The following is a 14,712-nucleotide window of genomic DNA, read 5'->3' on the forward strand; positions in this document are numbered from 1 at the left end:
TGGCTAGGTCGCTTGCGAGGCCGCTGGCTAGCTAGCTGGCAGGCTAAGGCGGGCTGTTCAGCTAGCTGCAGCTAGCTAGCTAGCTGCCTAGGGCGCCCACGACAGGCGCAGCTAGCTAGCCGCTTCTGGCTAGCTGGGCTAGCTAGCTAGCTGCTTGCTGCTGCAGCAGCTAGCTAGCTAGGCTAGCTAGCTAGCTGCTGCTGCTGCAGCTAACCCCCCCGCTGACCATGGCTGCCTCGTCTTTGAAGTATTTGGGACTCTGCAGCATTTGGGCTTCCAAGCTGTAAACCAGCTGCAGAAGACAGAGTCCTCGGAGCCCCTTGAGGGCTGCTGCTGCAACCTGCAGCATTTCCGCGGAATTAAATCAAAAAATGAACCAAAATGCATTTTAAATCTCCAAAAACGGAATTAAAATCAAAAAATAAGCCAAAGTGCATTTTAAATCTCCAAAAACGGAATTAAAATCAAAAAATAAACCAAAATGCATTTTAAATCTCCAAAAAACGGTCATCTTGCCCACCGCCAGCTGTACGTACACCCCGGCGGCGCCGCTAGGGTGTACAGACACCTCAGATTTCGTTTGGAAATAAATGAATTAATTCTGTCATTCATTTGAAGAGATCTTTGTAAACTTTGCATGCAAATGCAGCTTAACTTTGTGCATGCATTTGCACAAATCCAAAATATATTTAAAAATAAATAAGGACTTTAATTAATCCTGAAGATAATAAGTCCACAAATAATGTGCCACAATCTGTGTAGAATCTAAAATATGTATATAAATATATACATTAATTTATATATATATATATATATTATATTTATTTATTTATTTATTTATGGGGCATTTCTATGAATATATACATATAAATATATTTATATATATTTTTATGCTTAATATATTCATATATTCAAATACTTACACATATTTGAGGGTTTTTTAATTTATTACTCAAAAGCATTTAGCCATCACAAGCAGCGAACGCTGCAGTGCCAAACCCTAAACCCTAAACCCTAAACCCTAAACCCTAAACCCTAGGCAGTGCAAGACCACACACTCCAGTGCATTAAAACAGAATTTGCAAAAACTAGAAAATTAAACTCTTTAAGCTCTTTTTATGGCTTGCAGCTGTAGATACACCTCAACTCCGTGCCTGCTGCTGTTGCTACTGCTGCTGCTGCTGCTGCTACTGCTGCTGTTGCCACTGCTGCTGCTGCTGCTACTGCTGTTGCTACTGCTGCTGCTGCTGCTGCTGCTGCTGCTGCTGTTGCTGCTGCTGTTGCTGCTGGGCTCACCTTCCCCGCGTTCTTGAGAGAAAGTTCTGCTGCTTCCATTCGCCACAAAGCGCTGCCTGCAGCAGCAGCAGCAACAAGTGCTGCTGCTGCTGCTGCTTGCTGCGCCTTTTCTTTGACCCTCAAGGGGGGCCCCCGCCGCACCCCGATGGGCTCTTCGTTTTGCTGCAGCAGCTGCTGCAGCTCTGAACAAGCAGCAGCAGCAGCAACAGCAGCAGCAACAGCAGCAGCAGCAGTGAAAGTTAGAAGGGGCTGGCCACTGCTGGCGGAAAGTAGTAGTCTGTTAGGCAGCAACAGCAGCAGCAACAGAAGCAGCAACAGCAGCAGCAAATGCAGCAGCAACAGCAGCAGCAACAGCAGCAGCAAATGCAGCAACAAGAAAAGCAGCAACAACAGCAGCAGCGCCATCAGCACTAGCAGCAATTGTGACAGAAACTGCAGCAGCACCAAGAGCAGCAGTAGCACAGAAACAGCAGCAGCAGCAGTAGCAGCAACTGTAGCAGCAGCAACAGCAGGACCATACCAGCAGCAGCAGCAGCAGGGGCCGACCGCTGCAGCAGCAGCAAAGACTTCAGCTTTATGTCCGCCACTTCGCCTGTCCAAAGACGCCCCAATAGCTGCAGCAAATCGCATCTCGCGCAGCAGCAATTCACCTGCTGCTGTTGCTGCTGCTGCTGCTGCTGCTGTTAGTGCTGTTGCTGCTGCTGCTGCTGCTGCTGCTAGCGCGGTAGGCGCCGTTATTACTGCAGCAGCTGCTGCTACTCCCGTTTTCGACGTGGTTTCGGTGCCGTTGCTGCCGCCGCCACTACTATTACTGCTGCTGCTGCTGCTGCTGCTGCTGTTGCTGTTGCTGTTGCTGTTGCTGCTGCTGCTGCTGCTGCTGCGCTTAGCCCTTAGTGTAGATCTACGCAGTGTAAACTCAACAGCAATAAATGAGGCAGCAGATTTAAATCACTGTCTCTGTGCTAAACCCTAAACCCTAAACCGCAACCCTAACCCCTAGCCACTAGCCCTAGACTCTAAACCCTAAACCCTAAACCCTAAACCCTAAACCCTAAACTCATACTCCCAAGTTCGCAATGGGGTTGCGGTGTCTGTACACCGTGGCGGGGTCCGTCAGGAAGTTGAGAACAGGCCTTGCTTCTGTTGGTGCTGCTGCTGCTTCTGCTGCTGCTGCTGCAGGTTCTGCCCGCTGCTGCTGCTGCTGCTGCTGCTGCTGCTGCTGCTTGTTGGCGCCTGCGCTGGCGGGTGGCAGCAGCTCGTTGCTGATGATGCTGCTGCTGTTTTCTTTGCACTGAGCAGCAAAAGAGAGACTTGAAGTTGCTTAAAGAAATGAAAAAGAAGCAAAGCAGCAGAAGTTGAGGGCCTAGGGTTTAGGGTTTAGGGTTTAGGGTTTGGAAGCCCGGGACAGGAAGCAGCAAAATAAACCCGCCTGCAGCAGCCGGTACAGCAGCAGCGCCTGACGCTCCCTCAGCAAAGGAGATAAATTCCACAAAGACACATCAGCAGCAACTAAGTCCGCCAAGTCCTCATAAGGCACTGCGCGCCCCTGCAGCAGCAGCAGCAGCAGCAGCAGCAGCAGCAGCAGCAGCAGCAGCAGCGGTGGCTGTGGAGTCACTGGGGCCAAGGCTGCTCGCCTGCATCTGTTGCTTGGCAGGGAAGCGTAGCAGCAGCAGCAGCAGCAGCAACAGCAGCAACAACAGCAGCAGCAACAGCAGCAGCAACAGCAGCAGCAGCAGCATAGACAACAGCAGCAGCAGCAACAACTCAGCAGCAGCGAACCTCTGCCGGTATCACATCAAGCAGCCTGAAGATAAGACGCAGCAGCGAAACCCTTTGTGATGCGCTGTACCGGCTAGCAACCTGCTGCTGCTGCTGCTGCTGCTGCTGCTGCTGCTGCTGCTGCTCTGGGGCTGCTGCATCTTTATCGCCTGCTGCAGTTCTACCTTTGTCGCTGCTGGAGTCCTTGCACGTTGCTGCTGCTGCTGCTGCTGTTGCTGGACCTGCTGCTGCTGCTGCTGCTGCAGTCGTCGGCAGCTGCGAGGACTGCCTTTTCACGTCCACTAAAAGCTCCCTCAGCAGCAGACGCAGCAGTCTATTCCCCGCAGCAGCAACAGCAGCAGCAGGGGCAGCAGCAGCAGCAGCAGCAGCAGCAGCAGCAGCAGGGTCCTCTGAAATCTGACTATGCCGCTCTATGAAGCGCCGTCGCGCCGGCCGCGTGCAAGTCAAGGCCTCAAGTGCTGCAAAGCAAAGCAGCAGCAGCAGCAGCAGCAGCAGCAGCAGCAGCAGCAGCAGCAGTACCACTAGCAGCAGGAGCATGTGGCACCCGTGCTATGAGCAGCAGCAACTTGTAGCACAGCTGCTGCGGCAGCGACAGCAGCAGCAGGAGGGAAACCGCAGCAGCAGGTGCAGCAGCAGACGCAGCAGCAGCGGCAGCAGCAGCGGCAGCAACAGGGGCAGCAGCCGTGGCAGCAGCAGCAGCAATCCCTCCTACTACATGGGGGGCCCCCTTTATGTACATTGGGGGCCCCATTTTGGGTCCTTTTGCTGCCTCACTTGCTATTGCCTGCGTCTGCTCCTCCTGCAGCAGCACAGCCCCCTGCTGCTGCTGCTGCTGCTGCTGCTGCTGCTGCAGCTGCTGCACCGGGCAAGGCTCAATTTGGGCCTCCAGCAGCAGCGGCAGCAGCAGCGGCCCCAAGTGGCTGAGCCACTCCGCGCCCCACAGCTGTACGTACACCCCACACCCCACACTCTCGAAACCTTGACCCTAATGGGGGGCCCCCTGGGGGCCCCCAAGCCCACCAGGGGCCCCTGGGGGCCCCCAAAGCCTAGTAGGGGGGCCCCCTAGGGGCCCCCTAAACCCACTGGGTTCTGGGCCTCTGGGGGCCCCCAGAACCCTTCCCCAGGGGCCCCTAAAGGCTCAATAGGGGGGCCCCCAAAACCTAATAGGGGGCCCCCAAAACCTATTTAGAAGTACCCTAAAGCCTACTCTAGTTAGGAGGCCCCCAGAGGCTGATAGGGGGGCCCCTACCTGCATGCCGCTGCTGCTGCTGCTGCTGCTGCTGTTGCTGCTGCTGCTGTTGCTGCTGCTGCTGCTGCTGCTGCTGCTGGGGATATGGGGTGTGTGCGTCTTGGGTGTCTATACAGCTGCAGCAAGCTCCATCTTGTGTTTTTGTTTGCTTTTTCGAATTTAAAATTTGCATTTTAAAATAATTAAAATAAAACAAAAAGGGGATTTAAATGCTGCTTTATGCAAAGCATTTTAACGGCCAAATCTTCACTTACCGCAACCCAGGGGGCCCCCAGGGGGGCCCCCCGGGGGGCCCCCACGGGGGCCCCCCGGGGGCCCCCCTCTTTTTGCTGCTGCTTGAGGGGCCTCATCCCGAAGAAGTAAATTGCGGTGTACGTACACCCGAAGCAGGCGGTGCACAGCAGCGCCAGCCTTGACAACCGGCAGTTGCTCCACCAGCCTCCTGAAAGCGCCAACAACAAACCCTAAACCCTAAACCCTAAACCCTAAACCCTAAACCCTAAACCCTTGTCCACCAAGCCTTGCAGAGGGGCGCCCGCCAGCTGAAGCGAAGGCGCGAGAGGCGGCAGGGCCCTACAGTCAAGGGTTTAGGGTTTACGGTGTAGGCCATAGGCTTAAGAGTTTGGGACTAGGGTTTAGGGTTTAGGGTTTAGGGTTTAGGGTTTAGGGTTTACCTGGCAACAAGGCTTTCTGCAGCTGCGACAAGCCGGCATCATCAGCGGAATCCCTCGTGCTGCAGAAGGCCCTCAGGGGGGCCCCCAGCCGGGGGGCCCCCCAAGAGTTTGGGGCCCCCCGCAGCCCTGGGGGGCCCCCCAAGCTGGGGGGCCCCCCAAAGAGGGGCCCCCTTCCGCTGGATGGGGGCCCCCCATTCAGGTTCAAGGGTACGCCGGGGGCCCCGCAGCAAGCATGCGGCGTCAGTACCCGTTTAAGGGGCCTCCTAGGGGCCCCAAGGCCCAGGGGCCCCCAACTGGGGGGCCCCCAGCTGGAGGCCCCCACACAGCTGGGGGGCCCCCCTAAGCAGCAAGTGCGAGCCCTCATGGGGCCCCTGTGTACGTACACCGCAGCACAGCCAGCAAGTATGGGGGGCCCCCCAGGGCTGTGGGGCCCCCCAAGTTTGCTGCGGGCTCTGCAGGGCCCCCGGGGGGCCCCCTCAGGCCTTGAGGGGCCCCCTAAGACCCTCTTGACCTCAAGGGGCCCCCAGGGGCCCCCTAGACCTCAAGGGGCCCCCGAGGGTTTGCTGCAGCTGCAGCTAGCGAGGGAGGCGGCAGGCGCAGTGCCTCTACAAGTTTGAAATTATTTATTTTATTTTAAAATTATTAAATAATTAACTCAATAAATAAACACAAACCCGCGAGTACCCAAATCAAGGCTCTGGGGGCCCCCGACGGGGCCCCCAGTCCTCTGGGGGGCCCCTGGGGGCCCCTGGAGGCCCCTGGGGGCCCCTGGGGTACCCTGGGGGCCCCTGGGGGCCCCCCTGCCACCTTTGTTGTTAATATTTACTTTTGCTGCTGGATTTTACCAATTGGCATTTGAGGTTGCTTTTAGTTTGGTGGGTCCCGTGGCTTCAGATGTCTTGGGCCGGGCCCCTGCAGTGCTTTGAAGTAGGGTTTAGGGTTTAGGGTTTAGGGTTTAGGGTTTAGGGTTTAGGGTTTAGGGTTTAGGGTTTCGGCTAGAATTTGAACAGCGCCGTGGGCTTTTCCCGCCGTTCGAGCGTCTGTGCTGCGCGCCCGGCGCACATGAGCAGGGTTTAGGGTTTAGGGTTTGGAGTTTGGCCTGGAATGCGCTGCGCAAGCAGCAGCAGCAGCAGCAGCAGCAGCAGCAGCAGCAGCAGCAGCGAGTCTGCTGCGCGGGACCTGCTGGCCCGCAGCGACGCCTACTTCGGCCAAGTCGGGCTGCTGCCGCTGCTGCTGCCCCTGCCAGTCCTTGGCAGCACGGGGGCCCTCAAGAGGGGCCTCTTAAGGGCCTCCATTTCATCAAGTGCATTTATAACATCTTTTCTTTTGGGGGCCCTTTCCCCGCCCCGGGGGGCCCCCCCGCAGCCCCCGGGGGGCCCCCCGGCCGAGTCCGGGGGCCCCCAGCCCGCAGGGGGGCCCCCCCGGCCAGAAGGGGGGCCCCCAGCAGGCGAGGGGGGCCCCCAGGGGGAGGGGGGGGGCCCCCAGGGAGAGGGGGGCCCCTCTGTAGCAGGGGAAGCTGGGGGGCCCCCAGGGGCCAGGGGGGCCCCCTCGCAGGGGCCCCCGGGGGCCTCCGGGGGCCCCGGTTTGGGCGCTGGGAGTGTTGCTGCTGCTGCTGCTGCTGCTGCTGCTGCAGCAGATGTGGGGTTTGAGGTGTACAGACACCAGGAAGTTGCTGCTGCGCTGCTGCCAGCGCTGGTGCTGCGGGAAAAGCTGCGGGTAGTGGCAAGAGAGTTGGGGGCCCTAAAGGGGGCCCCAAAAGACCCGGAAGAGGCTCTTGAAAGTACCCACTTTTGCGGGAAAGGGGGGCCCCCGGGGCCCCTCAGGGGGCCCCTCTTCTCCAGTGCCCAGCTGCTGCTGCCGCCACTCAAACGCGTAAGCCTCTAGGGGGCCCCTCGGGGGCCCCCAAGGCCCTAGGGGGGCCCTTAAGGGTCTAAGGGGGCCCCTAGGGGTTTAGGGGGCCCCTTATGGGCTTATTGGGGCCCTCGGGAGTCTAAGGGGGCCCCTAAGGGCCTAGGGGGCCCTCCTGAGGGCATGGGGGCCCCTTGAAGACTTTGGGGGCCCCCCAAGGTCGTTGGGGGCCCCCATGGGTCTAGAGGGTCCTTAGAGAGTTCGGAGGGGCCCTAAGCACCTAGGGGGCCCCTAAGGGGCTCAGGGGGGCCCCCGAGGACGTTGGGGGCCCCTAAGGACCTTGGGGGCCCCTTTAGGGGGCCTCTAAGGGCCTTGGGGGCCCCATAAAAGGGGGCCCCTAAGGGCCTTGGGGGCCCCCTATAGGGGGCCCCCAAGGCCCTGTGGGAATGTATGTAAAGATTAAAATGTTCATAATGAGTAGCTGCATGCGGTGGATAGTTTTTTTTCTTTTTCTTGAATTTTTGATTTATATTTTTTCATTTTATTCTCCAATTGATATTATTTATCTTTTTAAATTGTTAATTTGTTTGTCGGGCTTTTTTGCGGGTCAAATAAAGTCCATTTGAGTCCATTTTGATTAGAAGTTGTAATGGACTTTTACAACAATTAATCAATGAACAAAGAAATGAAAAACATAATTAATTAATTAATTAATTAATTAATTAATTAATTAATTAATTAATTAAAATTAAAAAAAGGAAGAAAAAAGTGTTGTGGGGTTTGCTGCTGCTCAGGCGCTCGAGTGTATAGACAGCAGCAGCAGCGAAGGGCTGCTGCTGCTGCTGTGCGAGCGCCGTGCTGCTGCTGCTGCTGCTGCTCCGTTTTGCTTCTCCTTCGACACTGCAGCAAAAGCGACTGCGCAGCAGCAGCAAGAGCGGCTGCTGCTGCAGCAGCAGCAGCAGCAGCAGCAGCCACCCATCACTGACTTCAGCTTCGGAGTTGTTGCTGGGGGTTTATTGTCAATTAATAAATTGGGACAAAGAGAAATTACTAATTTGTTTTGCACAGAAACACTCCCCGAAGACGCCACCCACCAGCTCGTAACAAACCCTAAACCCTAAACCCTAAACCCTAAACCCTAAACCCTAAACCCTAAACCCTAAGGTCGCGCGGAGGCGTAAACCCTAAATCAGCGGCAGGCTTTAAGCTCTACGCCTTCGCGCACTCTGTGGGCCTCAGCCCTTACGCAAACCCTAAACCCTAAACCCTAATCCCTTCGGCGGGCCCTAGACCCAAACCCCAAACCCTAAACCCTAAACCCTCGGCGCATGCAGACTGCAGCTGGGGTTTGCGAAGCAGAAAAACTTAATAAATGAATAAACCTTATTAAATAAAAAGCGTTTAACAAAATAGCATTTGCTGGGGCGCTGCCCACGAGGGTTTAGGGTTTAGGGTTTAGGGTTTAGGGTTTAGGGTTTGTGCGCTCAGGTGCGGGTGTTTGTGATGCGGCTGCTGGCTGTGGGGTTTCTGTGGCCCAGCGTGTACAGCTGTGGGGCCCCAGCAGCAGCAGCAGCAGCAGCAGCAGATATAAAAGTCCCTTTGTTGTCTTTGCTGCACTTCCCCCGCCCCGCAGTGGACTTCCTGTGTCTGCCCTGGGGGCTGCAGCTTTCGCGCCACGTTGCTGCGCTGCCCCGCAGCAGCAGCAGCAGCAGCAGCAGCAGCAGCAGCAAGAGCAGCAGCAGCAGCAGCGAGGCCAGCAGCGAGCGCTTTACCGACGAGGGGCCCCACACTGACCAAACCAATGGCTGCAATTGCCTCAAACGCATGCAGCGAAAACTCAACCAGCAATTCAACAAACTCAAAAATGCCCAGCGAGGGGGCCCCTCGGGGGGCCCCCCAGGGGCCCCCCCCCGGGGGGGGCCCCCCGGGGGCCCCCCAGGGGGCCCCCCAGGGGGCCCCCCAGGGGGCCCCCCAGGGGGCCCCCCAGGGGGCCCCCCAGGGGGGCCCCCCGGGGGCCCCCAATACCAGCGCAGTGCCGCTCAGGAGGGGCCCTTAGGGAGCAGCTTCTTATGGGCACAACTAGGGGGCCCCTACGCGAGCCTGCAGGGCCCTGGGGCCCTCCTTTGGGGGCCCCCAGGGGGGCCCCCCACCACGGCGACCCCCGGTGGTGGGGGCCCCCCAGGGGGGCCCCCAGGGGCCCCCAAAGGGGGGCTGGGGGCCCCTGAGGACTGGGGAAACCCTGAAGAAGAGTGGATTGAGTTTTGGGCAATTAGCAAAAGGCGGTTTTATTTTATTTGGGGCCAAAGGAGTAATCAAATAGTGCCTGGGGCCCCTGCAAAGTCCCTTATAGAAGCCGTAAACCCTAAACCCTAAACCCTAAACCCTCGACAAACCCTAAACCCTAGCAGCCTTCGCCGCGAAGGCAAAGGCCCCCATAAACCGTACACCCTAAACTCTCCATATATCCCAAACCCTAAGTAAACCCTAAACCCTCAATAAGCTGTGAATCCACACTAAACCCTAAACCCTTTATAAACCCCAAATCCTAAACCCTGCGCAACTTATTAACTCCCCGTAAACCCTAAACCCTCGGCAAACCCTAAACCCTGAAAAAGCACTTCCTGTCTTGAAAAGCCAAGGTCTCAAATCTAAACTCTGACTCCAAACCCTAAACCCTCATAGCCAAACCCTAAACCCTCATCGCCAAACCCTAAACCCTCATCGCCAAACGCTAAACCCTCATCACCAAACCCTAAACCCTCACCACCAAACCCTAAACCCTCACCACCGAACCCTAAACCCTCACCACCAACCCTACTTCTAGTCCTCCAACTTTCGATAATTTCTGCAGAAGTTTCAAGCCAGCCTAAACCCTTTCATCCTCAAACCCTAAACCCTTTCAGCCCCAAACCCTAAACCCTTTCAGCCCCAAACCCTAAACCCTTTGAGCCCCAAACCCCAAGCCATTCCAGCCCCAAACCCTAAACCCTTTCGCCCCAAACCCTAAACCCTTCCGCCCCAAACCCTATACCCTTTCTCCCCAAACCGTCTATATTCTCTGCGGATTCGCTGCTTTTAGGGTTTAGGGTTTAGGGTTTAGGGTTTAGGGTTTGCGTCTGTGCAGTTTGACTCTCCGCTCAAATTCCCCTTTGATGGGCCTGAGGGCCCAGGGGGGCCCCCCTCTTCCGCGCCGAGGCCCCGCGGGGGGCCCCCCAAGCTAAAAAGGGTCAGGGGGGCCCCCCCCTCCAGCAGCAATTTGGGGGCCCCGGGGGCCCCCCCCTCCAGCAGCAATTTGGGGGGCCCCCCCAGCAGCAGCAATTTGGGGGCCCCCCTTCAAGAGGAGACAGTTGAAGAGACCTCGAGGCCCCGAAAAAGCAGAACTTGCAAACGGGCGAATCCAGGCTTGCCTGCTGCTGCTGCTGCTGCTGCTGCTGCTGCAGCAGCAGCGGAGCCTGCTGCAGCTGCTGCTGCTGCGGCGGAGCCCGCTTCCACTGCTGCTGCAGCAGAGCCTGCTGTTGCTGCTCCCGCTGCTTCTGCTGCTGCTGCTGCAGCACTAGAACCCCCCTGTGGATTCGCCTCAGGAGGGGGGCCCCCCGGGGCGCCTCAGGGGGGCCCCCAGGGGGGTCCCCAGGGGGGCCCCCAGAGGGGCCCCCAGGGGGGCCCCCAGGGGGGCCCCCCGGCGGTGGCCTGGGGGCCCCCGTAGTCGCTCGGAGTTTGAATTAGCTGACTTAGATAATTTCATTCAAATGAAAAATATTTTTTATTTTGATTTTTAGTTTATTGCTTTTTTGTTATTGCTTCGAGATGAGCTGGCGCGTGCTGTTGAAGACTTATTTGCAAGTAATACAATAAATAAAAAGAAATAATTAATTGAATTAATTTAATAATGAATTAAGTAGTTAGTTCGATTAATTAATTAATTTAATTTATTAATTAATTAAAGTCTACATAAAACGGAAAAAAAATAAAAGACCGAAAAAAGATAAAAAGGCGGAAAATGGCAAAATAAAGGAAAATAAAGACGAAAAGAAGACAAAAGAAGACAGAAAAAGATTAAGAATATAAAAAAGACAAAAACTTTCAAAAAAAGGAGAAAAAAGACAAAAGAAATAAAGAAATGAAATAATTGAGGCAAGGGCCCCCCATGGGGCCCCCAAAGAAAAGCCCCAAACTTAAACAAATCTTAAGTCCACAAGTTCGAAAGAAATTCCCTAAAGGGGGGCCCCCCGACACAGGGGCCTCCCCAGGCTTCTGTGGGGGCCCCCCACCTTCTAGGGGTTTAGTACCCTGTGGGGGGCCCCCCTAAGGGGGCCCCCGCGGAACATTTCGGGGCCTACAGCTCACCTGGGGGCCCCTCAGCAGCCCTTCAAGTCCCCAGGGGCCCCCAGGTTTTGCTGGGGCCCTCAAGGGGAGGGCCCTATTCTACTTTTGGGGCCCCCCAACAACCTTGGGGGCCCCCTTGGGGGCCCCCTTGGGGTCCACCTTGGGGGCCCCCAAGGGGCCCCTTGGGGGCCCCCTTGGGGGCCCTGCTCCCTCTTTAAGGACCCAGCAGCGTTGGGGCCCCACAGACAGCCTAGAGAACTTCAGAAACACATTGGGGCCCCCAGAATCAGATTTGGGGGCCCTTAAAACAGATTGGGGGCCCCAGAAATGCATTAGGGGGCCCCACAAACAGATTGGGGGCCCCACAAACAGATTGGGGGCCCCCAGAAACAGGATGGGGGGCCCCCCATACAGCTTGGGGGGCCCCACAGGCAGGCTGGAGGGCCCTATACACAGCTTTGGGGGCCCCACAAGCAACTGTGGGGCCCCACAGGCAAATTAGGGGCCCCACACGCGGACTGAGGGGCCCCCCAGGTGCATTGGGGGGCCCCCGAAACAGACTGGGGCCCCCAGATACACAGGGGGGCCCCGGAGACACGGTGGGGGGCCCCACAGGCACACTGGGGGCCCCACAGGCACATTAGGGGCCCCTTATACAACTGGGGGGCAACTGAACAACTTGGGGCCCCAAGGGGGCCCCCCAAAGGGGGCCCCCAAAGGCAGCTTGTGGGGCCCTATTTACAGCTCGGGGGGCCCCCCGGGAAGCTTTAGGGGCCCCAAAAAGAGCTTTTGGGAGTACCCTTTGGGGGCCCCCTTTGGGGGCCCCCAAAGGGTACTCTCAAAGGACGTCCCCCAAAAGGGGGGTCCCAAAGGGGGCCTGCAAAGGGGGCCCCCAAAGGGGGCCCCCAAAGGGGGCCTCCAAAAAGAGGGACCGAAAGGGGGCCCCCAAAGGGGGCCCCCAAAAGGGGGCCCCCAAAAACGAGCCCACAAAAGGGGAGCCCCCAAGGGGGCCCCCACAGGGGGCCCCCAAAGGGGGGCCCCCAAAAAGAGCTCTTCGGGGCCCCCAAAAGGGGCTGGGGGCCCCGCAAGCCACTTTAGGGGCCCCCAAAAATGGGCTGGGGGCCCCAGTGGCGGCTTGGGGGGCCCCGGGTACAGATTGGGGGCCCCTAGTGGAACTTTGGGGGCCCCAAGAATGCTTTGGGGGCCCCACAAGCAACTTAGGGGGCCCCCAAGACAGATTGGGGGCCCCCCAGGCCTCGGGGGCCCCTTTTGCTTTTAGTTTGCTGTTTGTAAAAATAAATATAAATAAGTAGCTGGATTGCCCCTTAGGGTTTAGGGTTTAGGGTTTAGGGTTTAGGGTTTGGGCGGCTGCTGCTGCTGCCGTGGCCCCTGAGGAGTCTTTCGCTGCTGCTGCTGCTTCTGCTGCTTCTGCTGCAGCTGCAGTTCTTGCTGCTGCTGCGCTTGCTGCTGCAGCAGCTGCTGCTGCTCCTGGATTTCCTCCTGCTGTTGCTTCTTCTCTTGCGGTTGTTGTTGAAGGAGTGTTTGCTGCTGCAATATCTCCTGCTGCTGCTGCGGTTGCTGCTGCTGCAGTTGCTGCTGCTGCAGTTGCTGCTGCTGCACTTGTTGCTACTGCTTTTCTGCTGAAGATGCTGCAGCGCTACGTTCTGCAGAGCCTGCAGCTTCGCGTTTGCTGCTGCTGCTGCTGCTGCTGCTGCTGCTGATTTTGCCATTCACTGCTGCTGCTTTTGCTGCTGCTTGTACAGTGTCCTTGCTCTTTGCTGCCGCTGCTGCTGCCGTTGCTGCTGCTGCTGCTGCTGCTGAACTGGTCGGCGTTGCTGGGGCTGCTTTGTCCCTTGCTGCTGTCGTGCCTGCTTCTGCTGTTGCTGTTGCTGCTGCTTCTGCTGTTGCTGTTGCTGCTGTTGCTGCTGTTGCTGCTGCAGGCAGTGCTGCCGCTGCTGCGGCTGTTCGTGCTGCTGCAGAAGAAAGTGCTGCTGCTGCTGCATCGTGTGCTGCTGCTGCTACCACCTGCGCTCTTTTGGCTGCTTCTGCTGCTGCTGCGTCTGCTGCTACTGCTGCTGCTTGTATCTTCTGTGTCGCTGCTGTGTCTGCTGCTGCTTTGGCTGCCTTGGCTGCTGCTGCACCTTCAGCTTTTTTCTCCGCTACTGCTGCTGCTGCGCTTGTTGCTGTTGCTGCTGTTGCCGCCGCGTCCTTGGCTTCTGCTGCTGCTGCTGCTGCTGCTGCTGGTGGTAGAACTGCTGCTGTTGCTGTTGGACCCGCTGCTGCTGCTTCTGCTGCTGCAGGTGCTGCAGCAGGTGCAGCTGATGCCTTTGCATCCTTCCCAGCTGCTGCAGTGTCGGTCCCCATGTTCTCTGCTGCTGCTGCTGCTGCTGCTGCTGCTGCTGCTGCTGCACTTCCAGCTGCCTCTAGGCCTGGCAGCCCACTCCAGTGTACAGAAGCGCCCAAGACAGAGTCGCGCAGTTCGCTGCTGCGGCTGCTGCTGCTGCTGCTGCTTCTGCTGCGGCCTTCGTTGCTGCTGTCGCTGCCGCTGTCGTTGCTGCTGTCAGCGACGCCGCTGCTGCTGCTGCTGCTGCTGTTGTTGCTGCTGTTGTTGCTGCTAATCATTGTATGTCTTTTCTTTTCTTGAGCAGCAAAAGCAGACTCAGACAAAAGGCCCCCCAGGGGCCCCCTGGGGCTCCTTAGCCCGAGGAGGCTCTTGGGGCGGGGGGCCCCCAGGGGGCCCCCCGGGGGCCCCAGGAGGCCCCCCGGGGTCTTGTGGGGCCCCGCAGGGGCCCCCTGGGGGCCCCCGGGGGGCCCCTCCTCTTGGGGGACTTCAGAGTGCCTGTGCTTCCCCTTGGGGGCCCCTTGGGGGCCCCCTTGAGGGGCCCCCGAAAGTCTTTTTTGAAGTCCTTTTTTCTTTTGTTGTTGCTGTAGAGAGAGCTCCGCCTGCGGTGTACATACAGCTCAGAAGCTGAGGTGTATCGACAGGTCCACTGGTCCACTTGCATGCAAAAGGAAACTCACATCTCTTGCCTGCGAGCAAAACAAGAAAAGAAATAAACAAATATTAATTAATTAAATTAAAACAAGAAAAGAAATAAACAAACATTAATTAATTAAATTAAAAAGGACATTTGTTTTAAATGCAATAAACAAAAAGGGGCAGCAAAGGACTTCTATTCAAATGCTGCCGCGGTTTAAGTGCAGCAGCAAATACAGCAAGAGCTCTGGCTCTCAAGGGTCTAGGGTTTAGGGTTTAGGGTTTAGGGTTTGGGGTTCCGCACCATCTGTCAGTCGATTGGTTCTTATCAAAACAGAGTAATCATAAACAAACCGCAATCAACAAATAATTAAATAAATAAATAAATAAATAAATAAATAAATAAATAATTAATTAATTAATCAGTTACTTAATTAATTAGTTTAAAGAATCTGCGCCGCTGCTTTGTCTCGCCTTCCGCTGGCATATATATATATATATATATATATATATATATATATATATATATATATATATATATATATATATATATATATATATATATA

The 14,712-nt window shown here is 56.6% G+C and overlaps 3 protein-coding genes across 3 annotated transcripts; 1 reads left to right on the forward strand and 2 right to left on the reverse strand.

Annotated features, from left to right (window-relative positions):
- Positions 1-969: 969 nt before the first annotated feature.
- ENH_00030060 (hypothetical protein, conserved) lies at positions 970-5,853 on the reverse strand (the record flags this gene model as incomplete). The annotated part of the gene is made up of 10 exons (XM_013584871.1): positions 970-985; positions 1,142-1,478; positions 1,947-2,211; positions 2,360-2,587; positions 3,076-3,533; positions 3,850-4,018; positions 4,159-4,235; positions 4,325-4,432; positions 4,579-4,766; positions 5,825-5,853. 10 exons carry the CDS (start codon positions 5,851-5,853, stop codon positions 970-972), a joined length of 1,875 nt encoding a protein of 624 aa, XP_013440325.1.
- A 249-nt stretch (positions 5,854-6,102) lies between these two features.
- Positions 6,103-10,549, forward strand: ENH_00030070 (hypothetical protein, conserved; the record flags this gene model as incomplete). Its single annotated transcript, XM_013584872.1, has 4 exons — positions 6,103-6,870; positions 7,641-7,946; positions 8,335-9,201; positions 9,971-10,549. 4 exons carry the CDS (start codon positions 6,103-6,105, stop codon positions 10,547-10,549), a joined length of 2,520 nt encoding a protein of 839 aa, XP_013440326.1.
- A 2,246-nt stretch (positions 10,550-12,795) lies between these two features.
- ENH_00030080 (hypothetical protein) lies at positions 12,796-14,453 on the reverse strand (the record flags this gene model as incomplete). Its single annotated transcript, XM_013584873.1, has 2 exons — positions 12,796-14,112; positions 14,451-14,453. 2 exons carry the CDS (start codon positions 14,451-14,453, stop codon positions 12,796-12,798), a joined length of 1,320 nt encoding a protein of 439 aa, XP_013440327.1.
- Positions 14,454-14,712: the final 259 nt, after the last annotated feature.

This window comes from Eimeria necatrix, genomic scaffold (genome assembly GCF_000499385.1).
Source record: "Eimeria necatrix Houghton genomic scaffold, Enh_scaff219, whole genome shotgun sequence".
Taxonomy (NCBI): domain Eukaryota; phylum Apicomplexa; class Conoidasida; order Eucoccidiorida; family Eimeriidae; genus Eimeria; species Eimeria necatrix.